General features: G+C 39.2%; 1 protein-coding gene across 9 annotated transcripts in view; it reads left to right on the top strand.

The window, feature by feature from the left end:
* The window catches only part of Mindy2 (MINDY lysine 48 deubiquitinase 2), a 58843-nt gene that overhangs the window by 1646 nt on the left and 38053 nt on the right, over window positions 1-19144 (top strand). For all 9 annotated transcript variants that reach the window (XR_003947881.1, XM_011242736.3, XM_011242735.3 and 6 more), the window contains exon 2: window positions 11265-11322. Coding sequence is in view for 8 of the 9 variants with exons in the window: in XM_011242736.3 (XP_011241038.1) it covers window positions 11265-11322 (58 nt within the window). In the remaining variant the exon portion in view is untranslated. The remainder of the gene's footprint in view (window positions 1-11264; window positions 11323-19144) is intronic.

The raw sequence follows: 19144 nt of genomic DNA, 5'->3' as shown, positions 1-19144 counted from the left end.
GGAAACTGCTGTTTGTCAGCTGATGGCTTCCTTCCATTCATCAGACTCCTCCTTTTTTTTTTTTTTTTTTTTTGAGACAAGGTTTGTCTGTGTAGCTTAAACTGTCCTCGAACAGTTTAAGATCTTAATGCTACAGCCTCTAGAGTGCTAGGTTTACAGACATGCACCCCTATATCTAACAGTCTCTTATTACATGAAATTAATTCCAGGATTTCTTTATTGAAAGATTATTCATGTGGCAACATGTCAGGAAGAATTGCCCCCAACTTAAGGTCTTTTTTGTATTAAAAATTCAACATTCGGTTAAAGGTTGTAACTGATGGTTTACCTATAAACAAGCAGAATCCAGAGCACCCTGCACTTACATCTTCTGAGTATTTTTAGCTATATTTGCCTATATTATTCCTTACTGACATTATTACATATGCAAAACAGTGAAAATTGGAAACAGTGATTGATCTTCAGTTACTATCAATCTTATATTATGGAGTAAGTTTTAATGATTTTATCTGCGTGTTTTCTGGAAAAGGCTGTTTGTCCCACTGTGGTGTGGATGCATGAAAGAACAGTGATGGGAAAGATACAACTTTTTAGACAAATTCCATTTAAGGAAAAGCATTGGTCTGAGCCTACTTACCATAAATTACTTGTTTCCAAAGACAGTATTTTCATCTTGTGTATGATTTTTTGTTTTTGTTTTTACTTTCCTTGTTTCTTTGACTCTACTTCAAAGGTTTGGCATTTTTACTAGTAACTGTACATTAGAATGTTTGTTAAGGAAGCTAAAACTATTAACAACTAAAATAAGGAATGATAAATCTAAGGTCTTGGAGAACAGGAAGGGAAGGGCAAGTGTATTGAGGCCTCAGAATATAGTGTCATATTTAAGCTTGCAGTATCTGGGTTTTGAGAGGATGCATCTCAGCACCTGTTTTCAAATTGATGATTCCACTTATAGTTAAAATGCTCCCTAGAAGAAGAATAGTTTGAATTATGCTAACCAGTTATGAAGAACTATGATGGATAGTGAGGGAGAGATTCCAACACCAAATCTTGCAGCACTAAGTTGGGTATCCGGGGCTCCTGATGGAATCATCTGGGTTCCAGTCATCTGGATTAGTCTGTTAAGAAGTAAGCATGCATGCTAATGAGTTGGAAGATTATTTTGATTAACCTCTGCTTAAAGCATTCGAGGGCTTTTCTAGCAGAGAGTTCCAAACTTTTCCACATTCTTCCCACAAACCAGTTCAAGATGTCTAAGAGTTACATTGTCAGGTTTATCATTGCAAAGGCTCCATTCCTGAGTACCAGTTTTCTGGCATAGTTACTTTTCTCAGTGCTGTAACAAAATACCTGACAAAAGCAACTTAAGGTAGGGTTTATTTTCGCTCACAGTTTGAGGGTACAGACCATTAGTCGGGGAAGCCATGGAAGCTGGCACTTGAGACCACTGGTCACATTGCATTCATAGTCAGGGAGCAGAGAGACGACTGCTCAGTTTGATTCCTCCTTTTTATTTAGTCCAAGCCTGCAGCCCATGGAATGGTGCCACCCACATTCACAGTAGGCGGAGCAGTCACCATGGCCTGGATTACTTTGAGGATATATGAGCCTTGAATTGACTCTGAAAGGCAGATCCCAATTGTGTGACCACATGTTTGGGTTCTGGCTTTGTGGAAGACATTATACATGCAAAGACAGTAGAGTGCATCAGCCCTTCAGTAGCTCAGTATATGGTAAAGAGGCAGACATAAGGAGTAATTGTAGAGCGACATGAACAGGGCTCATAGTCTAAGGAAGTAAAAAATTATGTGGTGGTTGGGGGGGGGGCTGGGGATGGGGATCTCAGGGGAAGGCTTCAGAGATGAGAAAGGCAATCAGCTCTGAAGATAGAATGAGATGAGGCCTCTGAACAAAAGGGTGCATTTGAAGAAAGATCAGAGAGAGCTTGAAATGCAGTGGAGAGGAGAAAGAAAGGGTCATAACAAGAAGTAAATTTGATGGGTTTGGTTTGTCTGTGAAAAGTATCCACACTAATGAATTTGAAGATTATCTTGAAATCTGTGGTTCCCAGTCCCTTTTCTGCCTGTAGGCTATTTATGCCAACAAAAATCAGTCATCATTAATGATTGATAGGGTGATGAACGAGATAAGCAATGTCAGGTAGTATTCTCAAGGTGAGCCGGGTTTTCTGGAGGTCAAAACTGTTTTCCTAATAATACAAAAATGTTATTTGCCTTTTGGAAGTCAAAAGAGATTTCCAGGTTCTTTGATGGATGAGTGATGATTGAGGTTAAAAAGGAGAACAGAAGGGCATCTGCTATACACAACACATAGAAAGAAAGATTTGTCAGGTTATAATGTCTAAGAACTAGCTTCTGTGTGTGCATATGCATGTGTGTGTGTGTGTGTGTGTGTGAGCACACTCGCTTGCTCGCTCACTAGCACTCACTCATTCATGCATGTGTGTAGTGAGTGCACAAGCCCTCACCTATGTAGGTATGGAGACCAGAGGTCGGGGTTTTTTCTGTATTACTCTCATTGTTTCTTGTTTGAGGATTTTTGGAGACAGGGTCTCTCAATTGAACTTGTTCTTTCGGTTAGACTGGCTGGCCAGTCAGCCCTGGATTTTCCTGTTCTACTTCTCCACCCCTCAGTTCTGAGGTTACAGAAGCATGACACTGCAACCCAGTTTTGACATGGGTGCTGGGGACCTAAACTCAGGTGCACTGTTTCCACTAAGCCATTGGCCCAGCCCCAAGTTTCTTCATTTTTCAAGTTACTTTTCATAATTAGCATATACTGTACAAAATAATGAGTCTCACTATGACATTTGCATACATGCAAAATAATGTATTTTGATCATATTCATCTTTTCACATGATATAAATTATATAGAAAATGGATTTGATTATAACATTTTTGTTTTGTTTTTGAGACAGTCTCATATCACAGGCTGGGCTCCAGCTTACTGTGCAGCTGGTTTTTTTAAACTTCTGATTCTCCTGCCTCAACCTCCCAAGTACTAGAATTATAAGCATATGCCACCATTCTCAGCTTGTGTGATTCTAGGGTTTGTGATTCTAGGGTTAAGCAGGACTTCATGTATGCTAGGCAGGCACCTGTCAACTGAGCTACATCTTCAGCCCTTATTTTTCAAACATGTTTGTAGTGTGCTTTGATCATCCTCACCTGATTCTAAGGGCTACCTTCTTCTTCTCAGTGTGCAAGCGTACTTTGCCTGCATGTGTATCTGTGTACTACATGCATACCTAGGAAGCTAGAAAGGGGTACCAGAGGTCCTGGAACTGGAGTTATTGGCAGATGTGAGGCACCTGTGTGTGCTTAGTATTGTATCTAGGTCCTCAGGAAGAGTAGCCAGTGTTCTTAACCGCTGAGTTGTCTCTCTACACTTGAGGGTTGGTTTCCTGGTTTACAAAGAGAGCTTATAAATGAGCAAGAGAAAAGCTAAGCAATGTCATGACAAAAGGAGGAAAAATCAACAGCAAGAAACTTAAAGTTGAAATGGACATTTCCTGTTTTATCACCTTGAAGTCAAGTTCCATGTGTGTGAGCATCTTTCCATCAGTGACTGTTTGCTATGGCTCTCCCTCCCTTTTTATGCCATCTCTTGGAAGTCCCATGTGTTTTCCACAAATACCCCGTTCCTTTCTGACTTACTCTGCCCCATCCCACTCCAAACCTGTAGAAGAACTACAGTCTCACTAATTTTTTTCATGCTCTCTTTTCCTCAAGTAAGCATAAAACTCTTTTGAGGTTTTCCAAGTGTGTTTATTGCTTATAAAAAGGGAAAAACAGATGGTGAGCCAAAGATTCTATCTGAGCCTCTGCCTACTCTGTTTTAAATATAGATCTTGTAAAAAGAAATTAAAACCTTCACACAGTGGTGGGACCTCATTTACATGAAAGGTTCGAGGGGTGGTTCTGGGGCTTCCTTTCCCAGTTCCTCCCAAAAATTAGAAGGAATATATGTCTCTGGACTTGTGAGTAAAGCAGATGAGAGCAGTATGGCCCTGCCCGGGTGATGCCTGATGTCAGGGATGACTGCGCCCATCTCCTCTGCTCTGATAGTGTTCTGTCAATGAACAAGCCTTCCTTTCCCTTTTCCTTGCATGCCTGTGCAGGGCCGAGTAAAGGACATTTGACTTTTAAATGCATTTGGTACCCACAAACTAGGCCTTCGAATATAGTAACTTTTTGTTTCTACTTTTGTTTTGGTTTTGTTTGTTTGTTTTAAAATGGGGTATTGCTATTTGAACTCTCAATTCTCTGTATTCAGCCTCTTGAGTGCTGGAATTAACAGGTGCACAGCAGCATACCTGGCTTAAAGGCAACTTTGATATTGTCCCACTTTTTAAAAAATAAGATACTTCCATGTATCTTTTCTGTTTGGAGGGGATGCTGCTTTTCATGTATGTATGCATGTGTAACACATGTATGCCTGGTGCTGGTTATGGCCAGAAGATGGCCTCAGAGTTCTTGGAACTGGACTTACATATGGTTGTGAGTGCTGGGAATGGAATTCAAGTAAGTGCCCTTAGCCGCTGAGACACCTCTTTAGCCACTTTACTTTCTGCTTTTTAACAATTATTTTTATTTTATGTGTATGATTGTTTTGTCTATATGTCTGTCTTTGTACCATGTGTGTGCCTGTACCTTCAAAGTCCAGAAAGCATCAGATCCTCTGGGATTAGAGTTATAGTTGGTTGTAAACTGTCATGTGGGTCCTGGAAATCAAACTTGGGTCCTATGAAGGACCAGTGATCTGGAGCCACTAAACTATCTTTCCAGTTCATTATTTTTCACTTTTAATTGGTTAAATTGTTTTCTCCTTTGGTTTGGTTTTGTGACAGGCTTCAGATTCACTCTGTACCTAAGGTTGACCCTGATCTGAAAAGGCCAGATCAAACAAACAAAAAAAACAACAACAACAAAAAGGTGTTGAGTAACTATTCTGGAGCCAAAAATGAGTGGCCCTGGCTTGGGAAAACAGATTTAGATTACCTCAAATCCCATGCTCAGATGTGGTAACAGTTTCATGAAATTGTTGGCGCAGCAGAACAGAGACTGTTGCAAATACATTGGTGGAAACATACAGTGAGTTATAGAAAGTGAGGGAGCAAGGGAAGTTGAAGGAACCAAGTTATATGTCTCAGATGCCATCTGCTGACTTTCTTAGGTTTTAGGTTAGTGGAACCTAGTAGTCTGCTACATTAATAAATTCTGAAGATGTTAGGTCAGACACAAAAGTGAGTTATTATAAGGACCAAAGATAGTCCAAGATAAATTATAATTATAATCTGGACCTGTAATGTCCTAGCCTTTCCATAATCACTGAAGTGCTATCAGTTAATCAGATATTAACAGTAGAATATTTAATATAAATGCAACCTCTTTTGGGGAACTAAATTTAGTATGCTAAGTAAGCACTCTAACATTGACCTTTACACTCCATTTTCAGGTGTTTTCAGCAGGCTGCATGTACCCCAGGATACTAAGATTGTGCTCTAAGATAGATTAATTACCTTACTTTAAACATTCTGAAATTGTGTGTGTGCACTCGTGCATACATTCGTGTGTATGTGTGTGTGTGTGTGTGTGTGTGTGTGTGTATGACATTGTCATGTCATAATGATACATCTGATTGTGACAGACATTTATTTCACTGACTGAACATACTTTATTTATTCTTTCCTCTCTTTTTTCTTTTAAAGTTCATGGTGTCATAATGAAAGAGGAACTTATTTTGCTGTGAATCTCAAGTCACATTACAAGTCATCTACTTACTTTGGGCAAACATTTCAAAGCCTTCATTTATTCTTTGGATTAATTATGTCTGTGACTTGTTTACAGTCATCAGTTAATGTGACAAGTAAGTTGCATGACAGTTAGTAGGTAATTTCATAAACAGACTGGACAAACTCAATTTTATTCTCTCTTCTAGTATCTCTACCTTTACAAAGCTGTTGGAACTGGGTTTCCCAACCCTTGAGAGTGGAGGCAGAAGGGCCATCGGGAGTGCTGTGTAAGCATGAGGGGCTGAATCATCTAACAGGTGTAGTCTTGGAAACACCTGTAACCCTGCACTGTGGAGGGACAGGGACAGGAAGATCACTGGGACTTACTGTTGACAGCCTAGCTAAAGCACGTACAAGCTCTGGGTTCAGGGAGACACCCTTTCTCAAAGGAGTAAAGAGAAAAGTTACAGAGGAGGGGACTCTTGATGCCCTCCTCTGGCCTCTGTTCATGCATATACACACAGACACAGACAGACACCAACACAAGAAAAGTTGTTAGGACTTTATTGTATATATCTTTAATACTTATTGATATTGAAATTAAGTATTTAACAATTACCAGCCAGGTGGTAGCACACCTTTAATCTCAGCACTCTGGCGGCAGAGGCAGGTGGATCTCTGTGAGTTGGAAGCCAGCCTGGTGTACAGAAATAATCCCAAAACATGCAGGGATTATTATACAGAGAAACCTTGTCTTGGAAGAAGGAGAAGAAGAAGAATTATTTAACAGTTACCCATGATAATTTTTCAAATAGCTTTTTTGGTGTGTGACGGTGTGTGTTGTTTGTTTCTTGAGACAAGGTCTAACTACATACCTCTTGCTGATCTGGTACTCACTGTGTACGTCAGTCTGGCCTCACACTCCCAGTGACCTTTCTGCTTCTGCCTCCTGGGTTTTAGGATTAAAGGCTTACGTTAGTGCCTCCTTATTTCTTAGGAATTGTTGAGACCTCTGCATTTACTACTTCTCCCAGTCCTTAAAATCTTGCCTTATCACTTTTAGGATGTTTTGCATTCCTGTTTAAAATTTCACTAATATTTGAAACATAAGATTTTGTTGTTTTTATTTTGGACTCTCTTAAGGCCACTTCTAATCCCAGCATAGAGGTAGTCATTTGTGTTGTATATGCTTAGAACATGGCATGGTAAGACAGTCTCCTCTTGGAAAGTTCAAGACTGTTCTGAAATCATGTAGACCCCTAGGATTATAGAATATATATGACAAATTCATATGCTCTTCAGTGTCTACATCTCACTCTTCTCTGGTCTGATGCACGGTAAATACAGCTCTACCACTGCGCTATAGCCCCAGTCTCTTTGGCTTCTTAATTTACAGCATTGCACAAACTAAAAGAATGGTTTCTTTTATCTCTTTTTACATTTGTTTATGTATTGGGAGAGTTCACTAAAGCCCATGTGTGGAGGTCAGAGAACAACCTGATGGGATGTCAGGTCACTGGGCTCCCCGTTGGGTAGGAAGTTCCAACCTTTACCTGCTGAACCATCTTTCAGGCCCCTTTAGAAAGGATAAATTATTTGTCTGTGAAGTTTTCTGGTGAATTTGTCACAGTGAATCTTTCTTAAATAAGGGAACACATAATTCTTTTAAAAGAAAACATCATTTGAGTTGGCAAGAAGGCTCAACAGGTAAAGTAGCTTGCCACCAAGACTGACAACCCGAATTCAATTCCTAGGACCCAAATGGTGGAAAGAAAGAATAGATTCTGGCAAGCTATCTTCTGACCTCAACAAGTATGCCATGGCACGTGCATGCCCATACAGATACAAGCAGAAAATAAATTGTAATAAAATGTAAAGAAGTGTAAAAATAATAAACATGACAGGCATGGTGTCATACAGCTTTAATCTCAGCATGCAGGAAACAGAGGCAGGTATCTGTGAGTTTGAGACCAGTCTGGTCTACATGGAGGGCTTCAGGCCAGCTAAGGCTGTTTAGTAAGGCTCTGTCTCAAATTAGGCAGAGAAGGAGGAAGAGGAGGAGGAGAAGTGATTTTTAAAACCACTGATAGCCATAAACAGCACTTTTAAATTGCTGTGAAATTGAAAGTTCCATCATTAGAATATAAATGTAGCTAAATATCAGCACTTCAAAATTGATATTGAAACAACTTGATAAATACCATATACGAATAGCTAGAATACTCTAAAGCAAAAATCTAGTAAGTCTTCTTATAAAGAACTATTTAGTGGGGCTGAGGAGATAACCTAGGGGTTAAGAGCACTGACTGCTCTTCTAGAAGGGTCTGGTTCAATACCCAGAACTCATACGGCAGCTCACAACCATCTAGAATTCCAATTCCAGTAGATCTGATGCTCTATGGGCTTCTATGGGCACCAGGTATGCAAATGGTTCACAGACATACAGACATGTAAGACACCCATACACATAAAATAAATAATAAAAAATTTAGAACTATTTAGTAATCATTTTAAGCATTCTGTTTCATGAGTCTCTGCTAGAGAAATTAAACTATGCCACTGTAATACAAGAAAAAATGTAGAATATATTGAAATGTAGCCAAAAAATACATAAACAATATGAGTAAAAAAAAAAACCTGAAATTTTTCTTAGAAAAACAGCCACTGAACTATAATTTGCCAGTGAACTTCAGTTTTAAAATTATATGTAGGAAGTGGCCTGCAAAGCTGGCTCAGCAGTTCAGAACACATACAACTCTTGGAGAGGACCTCAGTTTGATTCTCCTCACCCAAGAGTCAGGGCTCACAGCTAGCCTATAACCCCAGTTCCATTAGTTCTAGCAGCCTTTTCTGGAGTCTTTGTACATATATACACATGGCACATAAGTTAAAAAAAAGTCTTTTAAATATATTTTTATTCATTTTCATTTTAATTATTTTTAACTTGAATTGTTTATTTTTTAAGAATCTTTTGTTGAGTGCACTGCAGTAGACGATTGGATTAGACAGTAATTAGAATACTGCCTGCAGCCAAAATTGTTCTCTAGAATACATTGTTATAGAGATAAAAATCATTTAGAATAATATGACAAGAAAACCTCTGTGGTGTGTCTTGGTTTTCACTGAGTGATAAAATCAGAAGACAACTTGACCCTAACCATCAGCTGTCATATATGCTCTTAGAGAGGCTAACACTACCAAATTTTGCAGTGATCATTTTGAAAACTTTTGAAAAACATTTTTATATGCCATTAACACATTTGGTAGCATAAACTTAGAATAACTTCTTTAACTCTTAGGATGCTATTGGAGAAATTGATGATTTAACCAATTTCCTTGATAAAGAGAATAATGACTAACAATTTTTATGTTCTTCTCTCATTGATATGGTAATTATTTGGAATTTCCCCTCAGAATTCTTTGTGTATTTGTTTTTCGAGACAGGGTTTCTCTGTGTAGCCCTGGCTGTCCTGGAACACAATCTGTAGACCAGGCTGGCCTTGAACTCAGAGATCCACCTGCCTCTGCCTCAGAAGTGCTGGGATCAAAGACGTGCACCACTACTTCCCAGCTCCTTCCTGAATATTTTTAAGACTTTTCAAAGAAAGTGTATGTATGTGAGTGTGACTGCATGTATGTATGTGCCTGGTTCATTCAGGGTCCAAAAGGAGGTGTCTAATCTCTGAGAACTGGGGTTACAAATAATTTTGAACTACTATGTATATGCAAATGTGCCTAACTGCTGAGGTATCTCTCTAGCCTCCTGAATATTTATTTTTCTTCTATTCTGTGAATATAACAGAGTGTGATTGTAGATGTCAGTTAAAATACTTAGTTATTGGTCATGGTATGTGTAGCTCATCTTGACAATTCATGTGAAAACTTATCTTGGGCCAGTAAGGTTGGTCAGTAAAGGGACTTGGGCCAGTAAGGTCGGTCAGTAAGGGGACTTGGGTCAGTAAGGTCGGTCAGTAAGGGGACTTGGGTCAGTAAGGTCGGTCAGTAAAGGGACTTGGGTCAGTAAGGTCAGTCAGTAAAGGGACTTGGGCCAGTAAGGTCGGTCAGTAAGGGGACTTGGGCCAGTAAGGTCGGTCAGTAAGGGGACTTGGGTCAGTAAGGTCGGTCAGTAAAGGGACTTGGGCCAGTAAGGTCGGTCAGTAAGGGGACTTGCTACCCAGTCCGAGCAACCCCAGTTTGCAGCGCCCCAGAGGCTTCTTACGTTCTTTCTACTGTAACTCTTAACTTCGAGGAGTAACCATAATCTCCACCTTTGTTGTTAGGTTTTGTTTTATCATTTTCTTTGTCTTATGTAGCATAGGCTGGCCTCATGTTGTATAGCCAAAGAAGGCCTTGAACTTCTGATTCTCCTGTCCTCATCTCCCATCAAGAGGATGACAAGTGCCGGGTTTTGTTTGTTTGTTTGTTTGTTTTATTTTGTTTTGTTTTGTTTTTTACAAACCCTCTATGTTAGTCCAAGATGGGATTATAGGTTTACATTTTCTTACTTTTTAAAATACTTTTGTTACCTACATATGTACTTCTAAATAATGTAACTTATTTTTACCAATTTTTAAATTTTATATTTTAAAATCATTCATAATTCTTTAGTATTTTGTTAGTACTTTGATATTGTTTTTATTTTAACCATTCGGAATATACCCAAGGTAGATTGAAATTATGAATATGACACTTTGTTTCATCTTGACTTCCAGAAAACAATTCCATTAATGACTTGTTACATGCTGGTGCCTCCTCCTAATCTTTAACTGAATTGTCTACCATTCTGGGCACTGTGGCAGGGGTCTCATAGCAATTATGTTAGATGGTAAAGGGAGTAACATGGCTTTGCAGACTCTGTATGGTTCCCTTTTACAGACTTCTTAGTATCTCTGCACGATTCTCTATCACCTTAGAAATATTACAGTGACAGTACTGACCTTGTAATACTTTAATTTTTGCTATTTTCTTTCTTTTTAACATCCTTAAAAATTATTTGTGTGTGTGTGTGTGTGTGTGAGAGAGAGAGAGAGAGAGAGAGAGAGAGAGAGAGAGAAGTGAGGGTTCATGTCTGTCTTGGTGTATGTATATATCACAGTATGTGTGAAAAACAGAGAAAAACTATTAGGAGCCCATTCTCTCCTTTCACCCTGGCATCAAACTCAAGACATCAAGCTCATCTGTTAAGCACTTTCACCCGCTGTTTTGTTCACTTGTATCTGTATTTTTTGAGAAAGAGTCACACTCTATAGCTCAAACTGTCTTAAAACTCATGGCCATCCTACTGAGTACTGGGAGTATAGGCATGAGCCACATTATATAACATCAATGTTATATAAGCATGAATGTTAATGTATTTATATAGTAGGTGTATGTCTGTCTGTCTGTGTGTGCACATATGCATGCATGCACAGACATGTATGCTTGTTTTTTACTACAGGAAACAATTCAGTCATGAAAAACATTGTTTTATAGAAATAATACTATAAATACTATACTTTTTTTCAGGTGAAACTTCCACCAATGATGGAAATCATAACTGCGGAGCAGCTGATGGAATATTTAGGTCAGTACAGAAGACAAAGTAACTTTTGTATCTTCTTCAAAATTAAATAAAGTTTCAAAGCTGTTACTTTACTGGTGCTATTAGGTATTCTATTTTAAAATTGTAGTTCTGAATCTGCTAATTAAAAATTTTACCACTGTATTACTATACTTAGCTGTTAAGACATTCTTCTGACTATCATTAGAATATTGAACTATAAATAAGAAGACTGGGCTAAATCCAGAGAATAGCACACTAATTAAGCCCAGTAAATTGCATAATGAGAAATGATATAGACACTTTGGCACTTCATGAGGAAAATACCTTTTTAAAATGATGTTGACTTGGATTAAAGTTGAAGGAGTTGGGTTGGAGATATAGCTCAGTGTGGAAGGACTTGTCTGGAGTCTGTGAGCTCCTAGGTTTCATCAATAGAGGTGAAACACACACATACACACACCAAAGCAAACAAACAAAAAAAGCCAAGGAGGTGATAAGAGATACTGCTACCCAAAATATAATTTGTGAACCTATGTCAGTTTATAGTGTATTTCATCTGAAATATCTTTCTTATTGACAGGAGCAATATGTTGAGTTGCATTCTTTCCTGGGCTTCTCCTCTCAAGACAGAGGAGTAGGGGCTGGAGAGATGGCCCAGCCCTTTGAGCACTGGCTGCTCTTGCAGAGGACCCCTTCTCAGTTACAGCACCCACAGTGTGTCTGCAACATCAGCTTTAGGGGATCCTACCTTATCTTCTTGCTTCCATAGGCATTAGGCCTGTACATTGTGCAAATATGTACATATAGACGACCACTTATACACATATAGTAAGAATAAATCTTTTTTCAAAAGAGTAGTAATTCAGCTTGTAGGCTATCCACATCAAACTGAACTTGTCTAGAGAAAAGTGGTTATACATTGTACTATGCCTTTTGCAATTTGGCAAGCAGCTTATATATTACCAAATAAGATATATTCCCCCATATCTTCCTAGTATTTTAGTGATTAAATTTTTATTTAAAAAATATTGTTAATCAAGTGCTAGGGAGATGACTTAGTTGGTAAATGCATGCAGATTGGACTTTGAATCCCCAGTATTCCTGTAAAAGTTGAGTGTGGCAGCTTGTGCCTATCCTATGTGGAAGGTGGAAGTAAGAACATCCTTGATGCTTCCTGGTCAACCAATCTGTCCAGATGAGCTCTAGACACAGTGAGAGATCTTGTCTCAAAAACTAAGGTGAAGAAGGGCTAAGGAGATAGGGTAGTGGTTAAGGTCACTTGACTGCTGATGCAGAGGACCTGTTCAGTTCCTAGCACCTACAACTATCTATAACCCCAGCTTCAGGGAATACAACCTCTGGCATGAACATCTGTACTTACATGCATACACAGAGAGAGAGAGAGAGAGAGACAGAGACAGACAGACAGACAGACAGACAGACATGCACTGCATAATTAAAAATAAATCCTAACTGGGTATGGTGGCACGTTTTTAATCCCAACACTCAGGAGACAGAGGCAGGCAGATATATGAACACATTCTTTTACAGAGTGAGTTCCAGAATAACTAAGACTACACAAAGACCCCATCTCACAAAACGGACAAACATTCTTTTTAAAATAAAGTGATTAAGGAAGATACCACATAGCATAGTCTACATGTATACACACTCATGCATGTATAACCCCCACATATACATACAAATATATATATAAAATATTGTTGGCAATATTTGATGGTATGATGCTATATGATGGTATATATCAGTAATCCCAGAACTTGGTATACTGAGGCAGAAGTAATGGTTATGAGTTTGAGGCCAGCATGGGCTACAAAGCAAGACTCAAAAGATAGACAAATAGATAGAGACAGACAGACAGACAGTAGGTAGGTAGGTAGGTAGGTAGGTAGGTAGGTAGGTAGAAAGCTGATAGTTTGTCTCAAGTGTTCCAGACAAATAGCTAACTGAGGGGGGGGGGGAAAGAGGGGGGGAGGAGAGAGAGAGAGAGAGAAAGGAAGGAAGGAAGGAAGGAAGGAAGGAAGGAAGGAAGGAAGGAAGGAAGGAAGGAAGGATTGAAGAAAGTATTTAATTATTTAATCTCAATCCGGGGTTTCTAGCCTGCCTTTGACCATTTAGTTCCCAGATAAATGACACACAACTTTTATATTTATAATAAGGCTTAATCAAGATTAGAGCTGAACAGATACCTACCCTCTATGCTATTAGAATCTACTTCTCCATAGTAACCTCAAGTTATAATTCGCCATGTTATATCTGGGCAGCTTTTAGCTCCAATTGGCTCCAATTGGCTCCAATTGGCTAGCCCTCATGGCTATGCTTTTATGATTCATCTACCCCATAATGACTTTCTCCTCTCTCTACCTTCTTCTCCCTCCTTGTGGTCTTCCTCTTTGTATTTTTTTCTGGAGCAATCTGTAGCCCCATGCATGGCAGAATTCTTTTTGTTTCTTTAAACATTTTCTCTAAAACATCTTTGTCAGAATCAGCTAACAAAATGTCATCCATGTAACGATAAATGATAGATTGAGGAAATTGCTTATGAACTATTTCCAGTAGTTGTTGCACAATATATTAACATTAAGTTGGACTTTCCCTATGAAAGTTTAATAATCCCTGTGGAAGTACCCCTTCCAATGTATCTTTTAACTGGACCACTGTTGTTCAGAGTAGACACTGAGAAAGCAAACCTTTTCCTATCCTGCTCATGCAAGGGTATTGTGAAAAAACAATCTTTCAAGTCAATTATTTAGTTAGGTAAAGGAAGTCCAGACTGTAAAGGATCCATTGGTTGAATTATTCCACTAATTGCTCTTAAATCCATTATCCTTCTCCATTTTCCTAACTTATTTTTTACAACAAACACAGAGGAATTCCATTGGCTGCTAGACTTCTATATGTGAACCTCCAGCTGTTCTTGTACCAGTTGTTCAAGTATCTGCATTATTTTCTTTTGTTATGGGCCATTGCTCTTGCCATACAGGTCAGTTTGATAACCATTTTAAGGGCAAGACTGTTGGTATGTCAGCAGTGGCCCCTTTTATAAATTTGGAAACTCGGTCCCAGTGATGTCCTATGTTTGGACAATGGGCACAACTTGTGATTGCTCTCAATCACCTGTATCAATCAGGGAGAGTTTAAGAGAGAAAATTGGAAGTGGGACTTTTAGAAAGTGTGTGTGTGTGTGTGTGTGTGTGTGTGTGCATGTGTGTGTGTTTCACACACACATACATATATATTTCATATTTATTAATTCATGTTTACTGGCTAAGGACCTCATAGTTATAGGTAAATTACTCTAAATACTTAAATATATACAGATAAAGGCTAGATTAGTGGACTTTAAACAGCCAAGATGCTACCAAGGAGACTATAAAGAGGGCAGGAAGATGGGATGAAATGGGATCAGAGTCATTGGATTCAGATTAGGAAGGGCCCAAATTGGCTGATGTAAAGACTTTTTTTTTTTTTTTTTTTTTTTTTTTTGCTGTGAATGATTTGTGACTTCAATGAGGACACTGGACACAGCACTGACATGATCTGAACTTCACAAAAATGTTATTGCTGCTATAACACAGATAGTATATTGCCATATTTGAATGTTTTTCTTTAAAAAAAAACACACACACACACAATTCCAGGGACTAGAGCATTAAGAACACTTGTTACTCTTCCAGGGGACTGAGTTTGGTTCCCAAAACTCATGTCAGTTAGCTCATAACCACCTGTAACTCCAGGCTGGATCCAAGAGATCCAACACCCTTTCCCAGTTTCCATGGGCACCATGGCAAACACTCACACTAACTCATACATTGTATATAAATAAAAAATAAAAACGAATCTTTTACAAAATATATAAGATGTGCATAGTGATACATGCTTTAATCCTAACACTCTGGAGGCAGAGGTTGGTGGATCTCTAAGTTCAAGAAAGAGTTCCAGGACAGCTATGGATATACAGAGAAACCCTGTTTAGAGAAAAGAAAGAAAGAGAAAAAGGAAGAAAGAGAGAGGGGGAAGGAAAAGGAAAGAAGGAAGGAAGGAAGGAAGGAAGGAAGGAAGGAAGGAAGGAAGAGAAAGAGAGAAAAGAAAGAAAGAAAGAAAGAGAGAGAGAGAGAGAGAGAGAGAGAGAGAGAAAGAAAGAAAGAAAGAAAGAAAGAAAGAAAGAAAGAAAGAAAGAAAGAAAGAGAAAGAAAGAAAGGAAGGAAAAGAGGAGGGGGAAGAAGGGAGGGAGAGAGGGAGGGAGAGAGTGTAGTTTCATGTCAACAACAGCTTTGATGTGGGTGCTAGTGTCCTGGGTCTTCTGGAAGAGCAGTCAGTGCTCCTTACCTCTAAGCCACCTCTCCAGCCCCAACTATAAAAGAAAGCAAGAAAGCTAGATTTTAGCTTGCTTAAAGGAAGAACATCTTATAATGGCCATGCATAACTGAAAAGCAGTCTACCCAAACAAAGGCAAAACTTCACAGCTGTATGGGTTCAACAGTTAGCTTTGGCTGATGGGCAGATGCATTACTATAAAACCAGAACAAACCATATAAGATCATATCCAAAGTACAATAGATTACAAACTACGGCATTTTATCTCAGGAAGATGGGGTGAATGGGGGGGGGGGCACTTAACCTCACCAATTCTATCATAAGCCTAGTGAGTGAGTGTGTGTGTGTGTGTGTGTGTGTGTGTGTGTGTGTGTGTGTGTGTTATCTGCCTTTCCAAGTTCTGCCCAGTTCTGAACCTGCTTTAGACAGTTCCTTGCAGAGGCCATTTATAAGCCTGGCAGGTTTCAGTGTCTTTTTTCAAAACCACTTTAGATTTTTGATATACTTTATTTTTGATTTAGTCTCTGGGGAAAATAGATACTTTTCTATTTTTAATAATAAGAAATATTATTTTTGTACAAACAAATTATTAGTTTTAGAGAGTAACATCTTTGTCCTAGTATTTATTTTAACCCATGACAAAAATGTGTTTGACTTTCATCAAATATTCTGAGAGTACTGGAGAAATGTTCAGTCAGTAAAGTACCTGAAAAGCCAACAGAAGGACACCAGTTTGACCCCCAAGAACCCATGTGAAAAGCTGAGCATGGTAGTAGCACTTGTCTTTACAGTTCTGGGGAAACCAAAACAGGAAGCTTCCTGGGGTTCAGGGGCCAGCTATCATAGCCTACTAGATATGGATGGATTCCAGTGAGGAACCCTGTCTCAGAACTCAAAGTAGAGGGCTCACAAGCATCAACAAGAGAGATTGACCTCTGACCTTCACACATATATGAGTATACACACAGATGAAAGAAATACCCTGGACGAAGTGGTACATGATATAATCCCTGTACGCAGAAGAAGTAAGCAGGAGGATCCTAAGTTCAAGACTAGCCTGGGTTACATGATGAGCACCTGTCTCAGAACTAGCAAAAAGGCTGGAGAGGTGGCTCAGTGGTTAAGAGCATCTACTGCTTTTCCAAATGACTTGTATTCAGGTTCTAACATTCATGTCAGATAGCTTACAGCTGCCTATAATTCCAGACCTGACACCATCTTTTGGCCTCTGCAGGCACTCAGGTCACATGTATGTATACACGTATAACATTTAAGATTTTTATTTTAAGCACGCATGCACATACGTGTGTGTGTGTGTGTGTGTGTGTGTGTGTGTGTGTGTGTGTGTGTGTGTGTGTACAGTGCCCCATGGAGGCCAGAAGAAGGCATAGGATCTCCTGTGGCTGGGTTAAAGACAGTTGTTAGCTGCCTGACATGAGTGCTAGGAACCAAACTCAGGTCCTCTCGAAGAATAATATGTGCTCTTAACTGCTGAGCTATATTTCCAGCTGTCTTACACATAATTTTAAAAATACAATAACTCTTTAAAAATTGAAGGGGGAAAAGAAGAATACTTTTGTTTCATGAAATAGAGTCTTGCATACTCCATGTTGGCCAAGAGCTGACAGTCCTCTCCCTTCAGGCTCCAAGGAGAGCTGTGGGAAACAAGTGCCTTTTTTATGCAAAGAATGTTTTGAAAGTAAGTACAGGCACAAAGGTGGGATAATCTAGACAAAAGTATGCTCTTGAGAGATCATTTGTTTACGTGTCTAAAAGAAACTCAATTTCTTCTTTTTAAAAAGACTTGATTATAAGGACAGTAAGTTTACTTTAGTGGTAAGAACACACCTTAGCACTCAACAAAGCTCTGGATTTGACCTCCAGTGCATGTACACACAAAAGCAATCAGATTCTTTTTTTTTTTTTCACTGTTCAAGGTTTATTTGATGTTATCATTGGCATGACACTTGAGTGCTTGGTTCCATCATCCATATGCAGATCTTACATCTCACATAATAATGCAATGCACACTACAGACACATATAATACATAAAATATCCTGTACAACATTTATGCACAAGATATGCATAATGGACATACGCACTGGAGCCAGGTTATGACTAACTGGGAACTCACTGACCTAGGCATGTTTGGTGAGGGTGAGCAATGTAGCAGGCTCACAGGGTACTTGAAGCTGAGCTGTGGTTAGTACAATGGTGTTGAGGTGGTGTGGGGAAACATCTCAGTTCTCACAGCTCTGCCCTGCTGCCAAGTGGTACTTGTGTAGCAGTAACCTGGTGTGTGTGTGTGTAGAGAGAGTGTGACAGTCCCACTGTCTCCGAGACACACTGCTACGTATGCAGGCTTCGAGCAATCAGATTCTTATATTCCAAATTCTTCCTAAAATATATGGTTCCAGCATCATGTGATTAGAACACTAGTAATCTTGTGCTATATTATAAATCATCCTAGTGTTTACTGGTACCAAACAATAATCCTTTGTTATTTCACAGCATCTTTGGGGTCAGGAATCTAGGTGGCAGCCTCATCCAAGGTCTTAGGAGGCTGCAGACATGGCGCCCACCAGCACTGCCACTTCAGATGAAAAAGCAGCTACAGAGAATTGGTGGCTGTTCACACAGTTGATGGCAGGACTCAGTTTTTCATATTTGTGGTACTAAAGCTCTGTGTTACATGATGACTTTAGGCTGGAAGCCTCCAGCCATAGGAGCCTCTCATGAGGAGCTTCACAGCATGGAACGTCTTCAGAGAGTACAACAGTAAAAGCTACACTGATTTATATTCTAATACAGAAGTGACACCTCATTACTCCATCATATTTTGTTTGTTAGAGATAAATCTGCCTAGGTGTGGTGGAACCCATCTATAATCCAAGCACTGGAGAGACTGAGGCATGACTTCAAGGCTAGCCTGGGCTACACAGTGACTCTGACTCAGAATTCGGGGGGAGGGGGGAGAAAACCAAGATGAGTCAGTAAATTCATTTTGTGTTCAAGGATACATTTTCTTTTTTTTTTTTTAAGATTTATTTATTATTGTATGTAAGTACTCTGTAGCTGTCTTCAGACACACCAGAAGAGGGAGTCAGATCTTGTTACGGATGGTTGTGAGCCACCATGTGGTTGCTGGGATTTGAACTCTGGACCTTCGGAAGAGCAGTCGGGTGCTCTTACCCACTGAGCCATCTCACCAGCCCAAGGATACATTTTCAAAAGGCATAAATGTCAAGAGTCTTGTCATTAGTCTCCAAGCTTTTGTCTCTGTAAGAAGATCATTTAATACTGTCTCATATAATGTTCCACATCCTGGACTAACTAACATGGTAGCTAAGAAAGCAAATGCAGTCTTTCATCAAAATAAACATGAAACACAAATGAAATACAGGATTCAAGCAGAGCACTCACCTTCTTCATTATCTGAATAAATATCATATAGAATTGATAGTTCTTGTATAAGTAAAATAAAGTCATTGCTGGTGTAACTT

The sequence above is a fragment of the Mus musculus genome, chromosome 9 (assembly GCF_000001635.26).
Source record: "Mus musculus strain C57BL/6J chromosome 9, GRCm38.p6 C57BL/6J".
In the NCBI taxonomy this organism is placed as follows: domain Eukaryota; kingdom Metazoa; phylum Chordata; class Mammalia; order Rodentia; family Muridae; genus Mus; species Mus musculus.
Note: the sequence above shows the minus strand (reverse complement) of the source record. Positions and strands in the feature narration are given on the sequence as shown.